At 36.2% G+C, this 18,468-nt stretch overlaps 1 protein-coding gene and 8 non-coding genes across 11 annotated transcripts in view; 1 reads left to right on the forward strand and 8 right to left on the reverse strand.

Moving 5' to 3' along the window:
* LOC105445967 (septin-2-like) overlaps positions 1-18,468 on the forward strand; it is a 50,597-nt gene that overhangs the window by 21,508 nt on the left and 10,621 nt on the right. For all 3 annotated transcript variants that reach the window (XM_030992456.1, XM_030992455.1, XM_030992457.1), the window contains 2 exons: positions 8,580-8,679; positions 12,860-12,946. In XM_030992456.1, coding sequence (XP_030848316.1) covers positions 8,580-8,679; positions 12,860-12,946 — 187 coding nt within the window. The remainder of the gene's footprint in view (positions 1-8,579; positions 8,680-12,859; positions 12,947-18,468) is intronic.
* Positions 13,834-13,916, reverse strand: TRNAL-CAG. The gene has a single exon. It is a non-coding gene; the product is annotated as a tRNA-Leu (tRNA).
* Positions 14,738-14,820, reverse strand: TRNAL-CAG. Its single transcript has one exon. It is a non-coding gene; the product is annotated as a tRNA-Leu (tRNA).
* Positions 15,190-15,272, reverse strand: TRNAL-CAG. Its single transcript has one exon. It is a non-coding gene; the product is annotated as a tRNA-Leu (tRNA).
* On the reverse strand, positions 15,526-15,608 carry TRNAL-AAG. The gene has a single exon. It is a non-coding gene; the product is annotated as a tRNA-Leu (tRNA).
* TRNAL-CAG lies at positions 15,980-16,062 on the reverse strand. Its single transcript has one exon. It is a non-coding gene; the product is annotated as a tRNA-Leu (tRNA).
* On the reverse strand, positions 16,313-16,395 carry TRNAL-AAG. The gene has a single exon. It is a non-coding gene; the product is annotated as a tRNA-Leu (tRNA).
* TRNAL-CAG lies at positions 16,767-16,849 on the reverse strand. The gene has a single exon. It is a non-coding gene; the product is annotated as a tRNA-Leu (tRNA).
* Positions 17,611-17,693, reverse strand: TRNAL-CAG. Its single transcript has one exon. It is a non-coding gene; the product is annotated as a tRNA-Leu (tRNA).

Raw genomic sequence — 18,468 nt, forward strand, 5'->3', positions numbered from 1 at the left:
GGTTATGTTCTAAGAAAAGTCCCTAATTAATGTGTATACGAACTAATTTAAATGCCGTTTACGTGTACGTGAGATCAAGGGCGGGTGCAGAATTTCGCAAAGGGGGCGGGGGGGGGGGCACAATTCCATAATTGCATATTCTTTGTAGTGTAATTGAGGTATGCCATGTCACTGGGAGGGGTGGTTGTTGTGCCCCCCCCCCCCCCACACACACACACCTCGGTATTTGCGTACAAGATTATAATATCATAAAGAGTGAATTGCACTCATGACGGTCAAGGGTGATTATTGAATGGTCAATCAATCCGTTGGAGTTTCGATGGCAGAGGCTCCCATCACAGAACAATGATGGTCGTAATGTTTAGCTTGACAAAGTACAATAGGACGAGTGGTTTATTTAATTCAACCCCCCCCCCCCCCCCCTCTCTCTCTCTCTCTCTCTCTCTCTCTCTCTCTCTCTTTCTCTCCTCTCCCCTCCTCTTCGCCTCGTCCATTCCCCTCAATATTGAATATAAGATACCGTCTATTTAACGAAAATATGCAGGCTCATCCCAATTAGTTAATGGTCAAGGGCATGCGATATAGCCAAAGAATTAAGTAGAATACGCAGCTAATTGATAACACTGCGTTCCAGCAATTAATCTCATTTATGACACACGGTTCTCTCCTTTTCCCATCTATATTTAGCTAAAAGTCGTTCTTCGTAACCCCCGAAATAGAACCGCTGCCAGACAAAGTTGGCTCACGTTAGCTCTATATTCAGTGCATGTCAAACTGTTATAGTCGTGTTGTGAGTCACATGCATTAATGCATATACCTCACTCATGTCACTATTTCAAGCACAGAAACCTTTTAATTCCCACTTGATACGACTGACCAGGCGATAAACGAACTGCGATCGATATCAGTAGGAATCAATATGATTTCCCTCCCGAGATTTTGGCGGCCAATTTAGGCTAATGAGGCTCTAAATCTATATAGCACTAGATCTATAGAGCAGTAGTTAACCCGGTTAAGTACCCAAATGGACAGTTACTTCTGGACAACTCACTCTCCCGGACAATAATCCCCCGGAAACCTACCCCCTATTTATTTAGACGGGTATGTAAAACAACTAGGTAGTTATTGTTCGGGAGTGGGCTTACTATTTGCTTATAAGTCAAAATCGTCATGCGTGTATCATAAATGTTCTGCTTGGTTAGATTTTGCAATTCATTCTACAAAAATACAATGCTCATTGTAGCAAGAATATTAATTCTAAGCAATTTCCTTCGTTCCCCCTGGTTACTGCAGACTTGATGAATAAAGAATTCACTGTGACGTTATAAGTATGAAAGACATATGATTATTCGGTTGATTTCTTTCAATGAATATATCGTGTTAACATACATGTGTCTCTTTCTTGGTTTGTATGAAGAGAGAGGAAAATATACACTAACAATGAGTTGTATGAGTGTCTAGTATTTACTGACAGGGTGGTGTTTACATAGTATTGTATTCCGTGACTATTCAAGTCCGTGGGATAGTCGGTATCTGAGGACGAAAATAGTGGTATGGCCTACTATGATTTCAGTTGAGGTTAAATGCACTACGTTATGTGGAACATGGCCATTTATAAATCACAAATTGTTAGTTTGAGCGATATATTATTGTCAATCAATCAGTCAATCAATCAATCAATCAGTCAATCAATCAATCGATCAGTCAATCAATCAATCAATCAGTCAATCAATCAATCAATCAGTCAATCAATCAATCGATCAGTCAATCAATCAATCAATCAGTCAATCAATCAATCAATCAGTCAATCAATCAATCGATCAGTCAATCATTCAATCAATCAGTCAATCAATCAATCAATCAGTCAATCAATCAATCGATCAGTCAATCAATCAATCAATCAGTCAATCAATCAATCAATCAGTCAATCAATCAATCGATCAGTCAATCAATCAATCAATCAGTCAATCAATCAGTCGATCATTAAATCAATTAATCATTCATTCATTCATACTAATATGAGTTAATTTCATTTTCATATGAATAGATGAAATGAACAAAATGAAGCATACATGCAATCGGTGTAAATGTAAAGTTCAGATTATTCATATAGCACTGGCCATGGCGATATAAATTGTGTTCATTTTATATGTTAGGCCAGTAACAAGGAGAAAATAACTCACATTAAAAAATACTTATGGTGGACTCGTGAAAGGAAATGTGTTTAGTTCTTCCACTTGTGCTATGCATGATTATTATAACTGATAATATAGAGTTTATACGAGTTTGTCCAGCCGAGAAGAAATACTACATTTTCTAATGAAAACTACACAAATTACCATTATTATCATTATTATCATTATTTGGCGTCACATGTACCTGGGAGGGGAAAAGCAATCTAAACCACTGTGGCCCTCGGGTCTCCCCTCCCGGTATACAAGGTATTATTCGGTATAATTGATACGTTTACAATTTTAAACTTTGTCGTCATTCTTACATTCAAAAAGCTCAAATGTTAATTCACCATTTAAATAGTTCGAAAAGAATCATTAGTTCAAGTTTAAAATCCAGCATTTTAAAAGTGTAAATCGACCATTTTCAATGATTTGGAAAAAATGTTATTACTCTTTGAAGCTTTTAAATGTTGATTTCACATTTTGATTGTTCAGAGTGTATATTAACTGGTTTGTCTGTGGCAAGCATGACATGCTTTATGTGATTACTGGTCTGTTGTGCATACAATCTTTCCTTGCAAAGGATTGAAATCACTCTAAAATAAACACTACCTTGAAAGGAAAAGATTTAAAAGATTAATGTCTTTATCTAGGATAATAATGCAAACACTGATAAATACATCTGTGTACAATGCAACATAGTCCAACATGGAAGTAGTCTTTTCTCTCAAACATTTTATTTTCTATTTTATCGTTAATAGGCTTACTGTACTATACTACTACTATACTACTACTACTACTACTTCTTCTAGACGTTTCGTATTTATATAGCTTTTTCAATCATTTCACTAAAACAACAAGAAAAATAAATCATCAATAGTTAATATCAACTCTGTATTTGGGCCTAATCGAAGGAAATTGAAGGTTGGATTTTTGTTCTAGAAAAGGAGAGGTAATTAGAGTCTGCGAGATTAGACCAATGTCTTGACTTTGTGAATGTCAGAACTGTCAGAAATTGAACATTTCCTGTTCAGTTTTCATGTTATGACTGCCGCCATGATACTTGAGGTTTGACTTCACTCAATGTTATCAAGTATGATTCATTAATGTTGTTTACATGACATTGTTGTTGTCATTGAGTTCAGCGTTATATGGCAATCAGTCAAATTTGATTGTTATCACCAACTATTTTTTTTCTTCTTAGTTTGAACTTTAATGCGCTCGTTGAATATGTCATCGAAGAATTTTGCGTTGGTTATAAGCGCAACGTTTTCGTTCAAACCGATTAGAAAGCAAAAGCCAGTACTTTCTAAAGGCCATTGACATGACTGTTTATCCAAGTTTCTTCATAAGAAAGAACTTTTAAAGTGGCTTTAAGATACTTTGTTTCCCCCTTTTCCCATTACTCTCTATTATGTAATGTAAAGCCTATTTTCAAAGAGGCCCTACTAGTGCTTAGCTACTCACCCTTATATAACCCCTTCACGTAAATTCCAGCAGAACGAACTAAATGAAGACGAATTACTTTGTAAATGATAGTAGCACGTACGCGCGTGTTCGTGCATTGCCTGGGGATGGGATGCAAATCTGAGGCACTTTCGGTCTGTAATAAGGGTAGCATGTACTAATAACGATATATGGTGTAGTTCTACGAGATTGTTTCTTGCCTACGTTCAGTAAGATTATAGGATGCATCAGAGAATAGATACACAAGCCCTTGAAAGGAAGCTTATAACCACACAAAGTACAAGGATAATACTGAATCCATTGACCGATGAATATAACGGCTCGTTTCGTTTTGAAGTGCACACACCTGTACTAATAGAACACTACAGCATCGTACATAATAATATTGTTGCATGTCAACAAAAAAATTAGACTCCAGTGCTGCATATTTTGGTATATTTTGACAACAGTAAAGACGTAAGGGCAAAATATGACCATATTCCACTAGATAGTTTGCCCAATATTTCTCATGGAAACATGTTTAACTAAGAGTCTTAACATTTCAATTATTTACACATCGTATAAGGGTCGCAACAGGGTCGCAACATGCATTTGAAAACAGAAGTGGCATAAAAGCACACACATATATCTTCAGATATAGCATGAGCATACTCGATTTAAAAATATATTATTTGAGGTATACCAGATTTACAGAGGATATTTTTATTTTTTAAATGTAGGCCGATATTGTGTATAAGTACATATGAAATACTATGATTTTCATGAATTTAGGATCACGAGTCGACTGGTTTTTAAAAGGCACTCAATTAGTGGTTAGTAAGTTGAAAAACGGATAAAAATATGTGACATTTCCATGAAGATTTTGTATACTGCATTGAGTATACGAATCCGTCTATGCGGCCTTCACCTCCCAAAGCTCGTAGAATTAGGAACCTGTGTCCTCAACCATGGTCAAGTCAACTGTACATAACTACAGGATGTGTGCTTGCTTCACATCATCATGAAGCAATTTGGTTCCGACTAAAATATATTGAAACAATGATTTTCGTTGGAGTTCACGAAGGCGCTGACCCAGACAAATAGGATCAATTCGATACCAGGAATACAAGGCTGACATTAGACAATGGGTGTTTAAAGAGGAATTGTCGAATTAAATCGATTTTGTCCTTAGTAAATAAACATAGATAAGAATCTGATGGGAATATAAAGATTTGGCGAAGGCCCCTTAAAGAGAAGGTTGAGTTCTTGTAAAAATGAAACGAAACAGCTACAATCTTTTTTGTGCCAGTTTATGAAGAATTTCATTGTGATCATAACAGAAATTATCCCCGAATAGGATGGCTCTTCACATTCCATCTTATTCGAGAAAAAATAGCTGGAACGTTTGGTCCAAACTTTCAAAGATTGGATTTAATTTTTTTTTTTTCATTTTGATCATTCCAAAACTTCAAAGTATACATCAATAATGTACTTTATAATCAAACTTCCGGACAGTTTATTTCACAACTTTTGCTATCCATCTCCTTTAAATTTGACAATTTTGTTGTGAGGATAAAATATGAGTTAATTTCAAAACCATCTCTTCATGAGAAGTTTTTATCGCTTATTATTTATACGGATTTAGCAGTATATATGTAAACCAGCATTTTGCATGACGTACACAGAGTAGACTGTTGACGAATGGGGCAAACGTCTAATAAATGCTTTTCTTCCTTTGCACATCGTAGATCATTAAATAGTAGTTTTTTAAACTCTTTTGAGTTTCGCAAATCAATTTGAACACTCACTTCCTGGTGTTTGTATCAGAGTCCGAGATGAAATAGCCCTGCTTTCTTACAATGAATATAACAATGTGGACTTTCAACTCTACATGGAATTCGATTATCTTTCCTATCTGGTGTCTGGCAAACACCACAGGTGTGTATCACTACCGTAAAGTTTGCTGAAATCTTATTATGTTGGGTGTTCCCAGACAGTACTGCATACCTGTAACAAAACCCTATAAAACTTCTTAAATTTTCATGGGGATGAAATGTGCTTTTCTGATAATTTAAAGCGATAGAGTCACAATGACATAGATTAAGAAAATGACAAAAATTCGTCAATCTACACGTGTCTTATCATGAAGTAATGGAATGTGTTTCGTACCCGAGTTGTATGATAATTTTAAAAGCAACGTGTTGTTGTGCTAGTTGTATATTTTGTGACAATTTTGCCGGCGCATTCTCCCTTACCAAATAATACCATTAAAAAAAACGGTGCTTATAAAACGCTTTCCACCGAAATCTTAAACACATTCACCGTTTATGCTTTAGAATTTTGAATCATACACATTTTGTATGTGCTGTTCAACGATGCTACATGTCCCATTGCACCGTGTATTTGTTTTAATTCAAATAATCCTTTGAAATATTCATTATCCTTAGGGCTATTGAGGACAGGTAGTTCGGTTGAATGAAATATTACTACTGAGTATGATGTGACCCTACTTAGATCCAGTTTTCCCAAAGGCACATTTATTGACGATATGATTTTATTGTTACTGAACTACTTTACATTGTAAAGACCGGATGAGAAAACTGAGAAGCAAAGACGATATAAGTTCATTCACCGTGGTTGTTCATGCAGTGCGAGTCATTTACATGACCTGACATGTGTTCTCAATATGTCAGAAGTTGTTGCCCACACGCACCTCTTTGAATGTGCAAGAGAACCAGGATTGCCACATGATTTACAGGACTTTTGATGAAGACTGACGTTCGACATGCAGCACAAAAACTTGACGGTCGATTCTAAATTTAAGGGGGCCGAGCTAGGAGTGACGTTTTTTTAATAAATCGTATACGTAATGTAACTTTTTCTCAATATTACTGGATGCCACACAAATAATGTTGCATTCAGCAAGCGAAAAGTGTTAAATCTTCTACATATATTTTGAAATTGTTTCATTCTTCGGCACTTGATTTTTCAGGGTATGTAAATATACACAGACTTTAGTCTTGGCCTCCATAATATTGGAATACGGAAATTCTTAATTTGATAGTATAAACGGTGGAGGGGTTCTTTGTGACATTTTAACATCCATGATCCATGATTCTGTAAGGGGACGGAACGCGATTTCCAAACATCTCTAACATGGGTGGGGGTCATATTTCAGGTTCCCTTTGGGTCAAAGATTTGAAAGGGGCACATTGTTTGTGTATTCCAGATTGCATGGGTTTGGAAAAGGGACACGTGTCCCCTTGTGCCCCCCCCCCACCCCCCGATACGCCCCTGTCTGTTCGCATAACCTCCCCTACAGCTATATTGGGTAGCCTTTCGATCACACCTTACCGGTTTATCAAGATCAAGTTGAGAAAGGCACGCCCCATTGATTCCTAACGCGTCCGCTCCTCAAAGGGAATTGCGTTCCAGTTGTCATCATCACACTTCCAAACCATGTCAACCTGAAAGAGCTGGGAAAGGGATGAGAGAGAGAGAGAGAGAGAGAGAGAGAGAGAGAGAGAGAGAGAGAGGGAGAGAGAGAGAGAGAACGGGGAGACAGTCAGATAGAATGAAAAAAAATAGACAGACCAAAACAAATAACAAACAATAGGTGACAGAGACGGAAAGAGAGAGAGAGAGAGAGAGAGAGAGAGAGAGAGAGAGAGAGCAAATTATGTTGATACTTAATCGTACTTCAGCGGGCATAGTCTGATAGCAGCTAGAATTATTACAATTGAATGCAACAATACGAATATGGGTTACTCCATTAACAATTTGAATGAACTTTTTATATTGTAAGAAAAATTATTTCCGCTCCAGCTCGAATAGCTATACACATTTTCCCCTTCAATCTCAAATGATGAGATGCTGGATGTTAACAGTTCTGCGAAAATGATCACAAACATCACAAAGATAAAATTGTGTAAACGACTCGAGACGTAATTGGTGATTTTTCTATATTTTATTCTATATAATTTCGAATTTGTCTGCCATTCTAAAATCGTATTTCTGAAATAATAGGATGAATCGTTACTGAAGACTCTATTGTTGTTGGCAAATACTGACTTCTGCCTCACATTTTCAGAGGTCGTAGACGATGTCTTTCAATATCAAAGGATATCGCAAAGAAGCTATTGCACTATTTGGGTTCTCCATTTCGGCTGAATGAGTAGAAGCCAATCAAAGACACATAAGGCTAATATCTCAGTCAGGTGAGAAAGCTTAAAGGTATAGACCAGTTATGGTCATGCGATTGCATTGTGAAAGAAACGTTGTGGAATCGATCAGAAAATGTTGATCATCTAGCATATAAGTATTGGTGTGTAGTGCAAGGTTTTGGAATCATCAAAATGATAAGAAATTTTGCCCAGTCTTCGTAAAGTTACAAGCACTGTACACAGAAAGATGTATATGGGACTAAACGCACACGTGCGCGACACGTGCGTTTATCTCTCACAGACCATGTAGATAAATTAATTTACCAAATATATCAATTAGTAGGCGGTTTCCCGGCAAAATTTTTATCATGTATTAGTCAAAACATATTCTTTCACATGATTGGTAATAAGAGCTTCCATTTCATTTTTTGAAATTGGGGCGTTTCCAATACTGGTCTTGTCCTTTAATAGTTGTACTTTGATCATGTTGAGGGCTATTGATCCTCGACGGAACTCTCTTTCCCTTCATTTCTATCTACAGACGCATATCTTACTTCGTATATCAATAGCACATCACTTTTCAAAATACTGGATCTATCTTGTTTTTATCAACAGATATGAAGAAGAAAAAAAATTCGAACTGTAATAAAGTGTTTCTAATTCTCTAGTTATTGACATTATATGAAATAAAGAACTAACAAACAGTTTATTTTCCATTCCACCAGTTGCATTGCCTATTCCATTGACATAATTTGATTTTTATTAAATTAATCTTATATTTATGATATCTTTCCAGGGTCAATCGGGACGGGAGTACGTTGGGTTCGCCACCCTCCCAGAACAGATGCAGAGGAAATCGGTCAAGAGAGGATTCGAGTTCACTCTTATGGTGGTCGGTAAGTTGAACGGGCCCCAAGGATTTTGATTGGATTGGGGGGGGGGTGAATGTGTTGAGGATGATGATGGTGGTAGTGGTGGTGGTAGTAGTGGCAGTGGTGGTGATGGTGGTAGTGTTGGTGGCAGTGGTGGTTGTGGTGGTAGTGGTGGTGGTGGTGGTGGCTGTGATGGTGACAGTGGTGGTGGCAGTGGTGGTTGCGGTGGTGGTGGTGGAGTTGGTGGTGTTGGTGGTGTTGGTGGCTATGGTGGTGGCAGTGGTGGTGGCAGTGGTGGTGGTGGTTTTGGTGATTGTGGTGGCAGTAGTGGTGGCAGTGGTGGTGGTGGTGGTGGTGGTGGTGGTGGTAGGGAATACTTTGTTCATTTAGGCGACAATTCAGAGTTAGTTTTGTTCAAAGTCAATCTAATTTTGCAATGATAACTTAATAGACTGTGAACTTTTTATTGTGTTAATGACTAGCCCCTTACTATTGGTTACACCCGAATCCCATTTTGAGGGGACACTAATTTGATAAACAAAATGGGTATTACGATATCTTGTAATCGCTTTTAATGTTTAATATTCTCCTGACTTATTAATCGTTGACTAGTAATTAAGTTGACAAGTAGAGCGTATTACATGTATTTATGTTCAACTCGTCGTCACATTTGCATGGGCTGCCCCCCCCCCCCCCATGTGGTTGAGCTACAACACACTCCACGTGATAATCATTTCATCTACACTTGATGAGCATGATGAGTTTGGTATCTATACACCCTTGGCAGGCGAGATATGATATACGTGACGGCATCGCATCAGCTGCGGTACATCCATCATATTCCACCAATGTCAAACATCCAGGGTTATCTTTTAAGATACCTGGAAGACTTGAGGTGGAGAGAAAACCAAGGAGGTTACTGAATGAATGTACTTGGGACATCTCAGCCTCTATTTATGAGACAAAACTCGTCACAGGGTTGGGACAGAGGGGCAGGATATAAAAAAAAAAACTAGGTTCATCATTACATTTTAGAAAGACGGTTGTGTATCCAGTAAAGAAGACCAGCCGGTGTATACCCCCGCCCCCGCCCCCCATTTTAGACTTAGATAATAATTAATAATTAATACATTTACAAATAAACTGGGCTTAAATAAATTGGGCTTAAACATTTCCAGCATGATCTAGTAAAACTTGGGGTTTTCATCTATGGTACGCCGATTCGGTCCCATCTGTAAATATCTGAATACAACACTGAAAGATGGGCTCCTTGAACTTGGAAACTTAACACAACAACAAGCGGGTGAACAAGAGTTTAAATTAATACATGTCATAGATATCAATTACATAAGGCATGTCATTTACCAGTTGGGGTAGGGGCTATGCGAAGGGGCTTTGATAACGTTGATCATGATATTCATTACATATATTTACTAGTTGCAGGGTAGACTGAAATAGGACTTGTTATATACAGTAGTCTTCTCGTAGAATAGGTACATTTGGATCGGCATTCCCCCTAATAACAAATATTTAAAAATATTTAAGATGAAAAACACTAGCAAAAGACAGTGTAGTATGTTGCCGTGATTACGAAGATTAAAATATACGATGTACAAATGTGTGTATCACGATTAAAACAGCTCTTTTATCTGAACCACCTCTCAACTTGTTTTCCCAATATATATATACATGCAGAATTTCAAAACGATATTCTTGGCCATTCAAAATATGATAAGAACATACATTTATAGATATCAGTCACAACTTGCAGTTCATTTTTAAAATATAACAGATTTACTTGGCAAAATAATTTAGAATAAATAAACAATCAGAAACACTTTGTTCGCCTCATGCCCCTTTGTGTTGGGCAGAAGTTTCAACGCATCATTACTATTATCACAAATATTTGTGGTATTCCAAATTCCTTACATTCCTTATTTGTTCGCAGAGTACAAAGAGCACCGCAACGTTTACTCGCTATATATGAACGATATTTACACATTTTGAGATAGTATATATACTGACCGCAAATATGGCCTGCACTTTGGAACCTCAGGCCTACATGTACACGTTAATTATGAATTGTGTGATGTAGAACTTCGAGAAACAGATAAATACAAAATATTAAGTCGTCTTATAGGCTGTTCGGAACAATTATGTAAATGCATAAAGACATATTTTTGTCAATATAAAGTTACACATGCTAGCATGTATATCGATATACCTCTACCTTCATATTTGGGTACACATTTGATTTTCATTCAGGAAAATAATATTTTCAGGTATATCTAGTATGTATCACGTAGGTATGTCTATTTTCTCAAACTACCTATCATCATTTACATCCTCGAGGGGAATTACCCTTCTCTCCCCTACAAATTGGCACGTTGTTTCTTCTCTGTATATCATGTCTAATGTGTTAAATGATTTGAATTCCTCTGTTACCTGTTTCAACGGAACCCATTGTATATAGTAATGGGCCTTTTGTATACATCATTACGGGAAAGAGAGAGAGAGAGAGAGAGAAATAGAGAGAAGGGGGAGAGAGATATAAAGGAGAGAGATAGAGAGAAAGAGAGAGAGAGAGAGAGAGAGAGAGTTATGATGACAATAGAAATGATGTTCATAGTATTACTTTTATCAAAGCGTTATACACGGTCATAAAAGAAAGTAACGATCATATACAGATGTAAAAATTTGCTATAACGAATTTTAAATCAATCTTACACTTTTTTCCAGATTCAACGTCAAAGCTAATGCCAAACTACGATAAATTCAAATCGTATTTGAAGTTATAATACCTTTTTTGAACTACGATGCTCTCAAATCGAAACTAAAGTCCAGTTCAAATCAACAATGCACATATTTATATTTAATTCGAATAATCCGCTCTGGGTCATAACTCCCATCCATCTGCGTAGAAAATATCTCAAAATAGAGTTGTCATTAAAATACCGAGGCATATTAACTGGCTCCCTAACGGACAATGAAGTAGTTTTCGATCAAATGAAAGGCATTTCTCTTGATATTAACTCTCAGTTGAATTAGATCGTTTTAAGTCATCGAATAAATCACACAATTTACTTCAACTGTCCATGCATGCAAGGCACACAGTTATCCAAACTCAACGCCACAATTCCTCAAAATATGTACCATGAGAAATGTTATCAATGTTGGATATGACTTGTGTAGCTTCAATTCAATGGTTGCCTGACACATTTCTGTTTATCATTGCTTATCAAATCTGAATCTGAATGAAATATAAATCTGAATTCTTGTTTTTGTACGGGTTGCTTTTGTACAAAATATTCTTATTCAAATGACCGTAGTGGTTGTATTTTTCCACCGACCTGTCACTTTGAATAGTATGAATACAAGTGGGATTTGCTTTGTTCCTCATTTCTTTGAAAAATTCTTGTTGAATATGACCATAGACATGATATGACTCAAAACAACAGTAATTCTTCTCGGGGAACCGGTCATTTCCTCTCCCCTACGGGGCTTTTCTTATATTGATGCACTTGACCGTAAAGTAGTCCCCATTTTGATAAACACAAATATGAAGTATTTTACTTGAGCTTTGTCTATTATTATAGCCCTAGTCATACGAATTAGAGATATGATCAACTTTTGGAAATTCATAACGAGACATGAAATAAATATAATTATGTTTAATCATCTAGCTCCAGGCATGATGCCTATGATATTCGGGTTATTCATACAACATTTCTGATAAAGTGATTATCATTTGTAGTAGTGTTGATGCGGGGGTTACCCCCTATCGAATGTTAGAAACAAGAGAAGAAAAAGGGATAGGGAGAAAGAGCGGAGATAGAGAGGGGAGGGAGGGACTCGGGGTGAGAGAGAGCGGGAGGTTGGCTGGGAGAGAGGTAGGGACGGAGAGAGAGAGAGAGAGAGAGAGGGGGAGAGAGAGAGATAGATAGAGAGAGAGAGATAGTTAGAACAAAAAGGAGACGGGAAACTCATCAAGAAGAGAATATGATACAACACCCTCTTAAACCTTGGTTTCTTCTCTGATTTCAGTAAAATTTTCAGAGATTTTTTTTCTTTACAATTTGATCTAATATTATAAAATATGAAGAAGAAGAAGAAAAAACTACGTCCACGATCATGTTAACATTGTGTATATAAGCCAGATGAATACATAAGCGTCTTTTCATCTGCTTTCCCTTCCTATAAACAGGTGAAACTGGTCTTGGTAAATCAACCCTCGTCAACAGTCTCTTCCTTACCGACCTCTATAAAGACAGAGTAACACTCAATGCAGAAGGTAAATATAACGCTGATCGATTTTTATCAACATTACTCCACTAAGCATTTTATCTAATAATATACCACTCATTACTATGTTTTTGTTATATTTATGTCAATGTCCTTCACAAACTGCTTTTTTTTAATTCTGATTTGAAACAATACATTTATTAATTATAAAAGAGTACTATCTAGGTAAATATCCACGTTCGCTCTGTACGCCACCATACGTTCCTCGTCCTTTTTGTTTGTTAAAGGTAAAGACCAGTATTGGAAACACCCCAATTTCAAAAAATGAAATGGAAGCTCTCATTACCAATCATGTGAAAGAATATGTTTTGACTAATACATGATGATAAAAAATTTGCCGGGAAACCGCCTACTAATTCATATATTTGGTAAATTTGTTTCTCTCGTGGTCTGTGAGAGATATAGGGTAGTCCCATATACATCTTTCTGTGTATAGGGCTTGTAACTTTACGAAGAATGGGCCAAATTTCTTATCATTTTGATGATTCCAGAACCTTGCAGATGCTAGATGCTAGATGATCAACCTTTTCTGATCGATTCCACAACGTTTCTTTCACAATGCAATCGCATGCCCATAACTGGTCTTTACCTTTAAGGGTAGGAGTATTTTTAGGAGCTATTTCTTTTTCAACTCTTACGTTTTTACCATCCGTTAGTATTTCCGTTTCTATCTCTCCCTCTGACTAAAAATATCGTAATATGTTTGGAAATAGATATTACAAGTCTTGATTGTATTTCATTAATCAGGGTAAACATATGGAGACCAATCATAAGGGGGTGTATATGTTTAAACATATTTTGAGATAAATGTTTAAAGTAAAATTCAACAAACGATTTGAAGTTTTCCTTATAAATCTTCATTTCTGTAAAAGTGTATGTCAGAAGTGGGATTCGAACCCACGCCTACAGAGTAGACTACGACCTGAACGTAGCGCCTTAGACCGCTCGGCCATCCTGACTGGCGATATGTGCTTTTGCGAGGAGCCCAACAGAATAGATGGCAACAATTCACTTCAATAATTGTATAATGATGTGAAAGAGGATGTCATTATTTCAACTCTGCATGAATTTTCAGAATAAATGTGTTTGAAGACGAATATTGATGGAAGAATACAACATTTAGGTTTTCAGCGTACAACACAAAACCCAAGTTTTGTATTCTTTCATCAATATTCATCTTCAAACACATTTGTTTTGAAACTTCTCGCAGAGTTGAGTGTTAAAATAATGACATCCTCTTTCATATCATTACACAACTTAAGTGAAATCTTTGCCACTGATTTTTGTATAGCGAATTTGGGGCTCCAAACACTTTAGAGGGGCTTTAACATACTTACACTACCTTCAAATATACAGTGTTATAGTGTTAGCACACTGAAAATTAAATGACAATTCTTTTTTGATCATATCATAATCTTACCATACTGTCAATACCTTAAAATATCAAGTGTAATAGTGATATCTCCAGTCGGGCCATAGTCATCATGAACAGCTTCGTCAACGACATCTTCGAGCGAATTGCCGGCGAATCTTCCCGCCTCGCTCAGTACTATATCTCTGTTCCCAATGTGTATTTCATATGTATTGTAATTTATAGGTTTATTTGCAATTTTTTGAGCCAATTGCCACAGTCTTATAACGAAGAAAAAAAATACATTTATAACTAATTACCAGAAGATGATATAAAATTGGATATACTTGACATTTGCAGAGGAAAAGAAGGAATTATATAACATGAAAATATAAAAAGGAAAAATTTAAACAGTAGGTCTAAAACATATGTCAGAAGTGGGATTCGAACCCACGCCTACAGAGTAGACTACGACCTGAACGTAGCGCCTTAGACCGCTCGGCCATCCTGACTTTGATGAACCCATAGGGCGTGCTTACTACAATATTCAATAGGTTGGATTGCACAATTGCACACATCAAATAAACTTTTGTCATATGAACAACCTATGGCAATGGCTTTCCATCCTATTAAAATCTTAACATACTCTCAATGCAGTGATATATTGTGAGCACACTTTGCGCAAATTACCACAGTATTATAACAAAAAGAAAATATAATACCAAAACAATTAACAGAAAAATGAAATAAAGTTGGACATACTTGACATAATGTGGTCGTTGCGGAGGCAAACAAGGAACTATTATGAACATAAAAATATGAAAATAATAATGAGATATTATAAAAGGAAATAATTATTTTAAAAAAAGGTCTAAAAGGTATGTCAGAAGTGGGATTCGAACCCACGCCTACAGAGTAGACTACGACCTGAACGTAGCGCCTTAGACCACTCGGCCATCCTGACTCACTGTGTATGTTTTTGCGATGGCTTTTGATCAAATTATACTCTTAACATACTTTCAATACCTTAAACATACGGTGTGATAGCACACCTAGTGCAAATTACCACAGGATTATAACAACAATAACATAAAATGAAATAAACAATCGAACAGGAAAATGAAATAAAGTTGGATATAATTGACAAGAGGTGTCAAATATGACAATAATGATAGAAATTATAAAAGGAAAAATTTAAACAGTAGGTCTAAAAGATATGTCAGAAGTGGGATTCGAACCCACGCCTACAAAGTAGACTACGCCCTTAACGTAGCGCCTTAGACCGCTCGGCCATCCTGACTTTGATGAACCCAATTGGCGTGCTTACCAGAATATTCAATAGGATGGATTGCACAATTGCGACACATCAAATAAACTTTCGTCATAATTATGAACAACCTATGGCAATGGCTTTCCATCATATTAAAATCTTAACATACTCTCAATACAGTGATATATTGTGATAGCACACTTTGCGCAAATTACCACAGGATTGTAACGACACAAAATAAAATTAACAACATTTTGGATATACTTGACGTAAGGTGGTTGTCGTGGAGGAAAACAAGGATATATTATATACAGGTGTATAACATAAACATAAAGACAGTAATAATGAGAAATTATTTTTAAAAAGGAAATAATTATTTAAAAAAATAGGTCTAAAAGGTATGTCAGAAGTGGGATTCGAACCCACGCCTACAGAGTAGACTACGACCTGAACGTAGCGCCTTAGACCACTCGGCCATCCTGACTCACTATGTATGTTTTTGCGATGGCTTTTGATCATATTATACTCTTAACATACTTTCAATACCTTAAACATACGGTGTGATAGCACACCTTGTGATTACCACAGGATTATAACAACAATAACATAAAATGAAATAAACAATCGAACAGGAAAATGAAATAAAGTTGGATATAATTGACAAGAGGTGTCAAATATGACAATAATGATAGAAATTATAAAAGGGAAAATTTAAACAGTAGGTCTAAAAGATATGTCAGAAGTGGGATTCGAACCCACGCCTACAAAGTAGACTACGCCCTTAACGTAGCGCCTTAGACCGCTCGGCCATCCTGACTTTGATGAACCCAATTGGCGTGCTTACCAGAATATTCAATAGGATGGATTGCACAATTGCGACACATCAAATAAACTTTCGTCATAATTATGAACAACCTATGGCAATGGCTTTCCATCATATTAAAATCTTAACATACTCTCAATACAGTGATATATTGTGATAGCACACTTTGCGCAAATTACCACAGGATTGTAACGACACAAAATAAAATTAACAACATTTTGGATATACTTGACGTAAGGTGGTTGTCGTGGAGGAAAACAAGGATATATTATATACAGGTGTATAACATAAACATAAAGACAGTAATAATGAGAAATTATTTTTAAAAAGGAAATAATTATTTAAAAAAATAGGTCTAAAAGGTATGTCAGAAGTGGGATTCGAACCCACGCCTACAAAGTAGACTACGACCTGAACGTAGCGCCTTAGACCGCTCGGCCATCCTGACTTATCTACTGTATCATGATAATTGTGACTTGGATCAGATTAATGAGACATGTAATCTGTTCTTTTGAATGTAATGCATTGATTTTCTTGTAACACTCCGTGGTACTTTAATAATTTATCCTGTCCTTGCTTTTCCTAAGCAGCAGTGAATGGACTATTTAATTTATCATTTTTATAATTATTTTGTTGACATTTTGAATTATTACAGTATTCATTCTTCCAATTAGACCGTTGCGTGTTTTTCGCACTATTAAGTTTGTCATATTATAACATTAATCGTAGGTAGTAATAGCTAAACGAGTTTTCTAGGATTATTGCAAAAACGATTAAACAAAATAGAAAAGCGAATGACGTGCAAAATACTGTAAAACATTTAATCGTTTCTTTATAGGTCAATTATATTGATTCAAGACAGGTTTAGATTTGAAAAGTAATCTTCATTTAAACAAACCAATTTACGAGACTGAATAATCTTATCTCAATGTAGTGATTCATGTCTCTGTTACGCAAAGGACAAAATTAAATTAGATTTCAATTAACTCCAATGTGTATATACTATTTACCAATAAGAGTAATACTAACTTGTTTGCGGTAGCTTGTTAACTGACTAATGCTGTCGATAGCCCTTTAACAAAATCTACCAACCTTTCCTAAAGTGGGTTAGTGTATATTTTTAGAATTATTCAGAGTAAAAAAAGTAAAGTAAAATTTAACAAACGGCTTGAAGTTTTCCTTATTATTTTTCATTTCTGTAAAAGTATATGTCAGAAGTGGGATTCGAACCCACGCCTACAAAGTAGACTACGACCTGAACGTAGCGCCTTAGACCGCTCGGCCATCCTGACTGGTTGATCATGTTGCTTTGATCTTTAAACAATATTTTTTTCTTCCGATGATGTAACTATCAAAAAAAGTAAACCAATGCCAGTAAATGGTGAGAGAAAACAGTGGCATTTATAAGCGGTCTGAACGACTATCTTAGTACACTCTTGCAGTGTCATTCCTCTCCACGTCTTCATGTTCCCATCCCAGTTAGTTCTTGGTTTTCCTCTCGGTCCGGTAAATTATGGAAATAATTCGTTTTCTGACTAAATAATGTATAGAAATACATTATTTAGTCAGAAAACGAATAAATAATGTATAGAAATACTTTCAATATTCATGATTATAATTTTATTTATATTTATCAAAGCTTTCTAAATCAGAAGTAATACCAGATAATCGAGCATTACTATTAGATGGCAAATAGAGAGGAGGATTCGGTAGGGTGATTGGCCTTTTTCTAAAAGACTAAGTCACTAAATCATTCGTATAAACAGGAAACCTATCTAGGACGAGCCCACAGAACCGTGAAAGCTATTTTAAGAGAAATGAAAACATGAAACATGACAGTCTCCAGTTAGAATGCCATTAAATCATTTCGGAAGATCAATAGCAGACATGCAGTGGCGTAGCATGGGTCCAGACAATGTGGGGGGGGGGGGGGTCCACAAAGATGCCAATTCATATTCAAACCGTTTGTTTATTTAAATAAAATCATGACATAATGCGATAATCATGAATATCAAATCAGAACATGATAGAAGTATGTCGAAGAGAAGGAAACATCAACATAACAAA

Source organism: Strongylocentrotus purpuratus, unplaced genomic scaffold (assembly GCF_000002235.5).
Source record: "Strongylocentrotus purpuratus isolate Spur 01 unplaced genomic scaffold, Spur_5.0 spur5_scaffold_2, whole genome shotgun sequence".
Classification (NCBI taxonomy): Eukaryota; Metazoa; Echinodermata; class Echinoidea; order Camarodonta; family Strongylocentrotidae; genus Strongylocentrotus; species Strongylocentrotus purpuratus.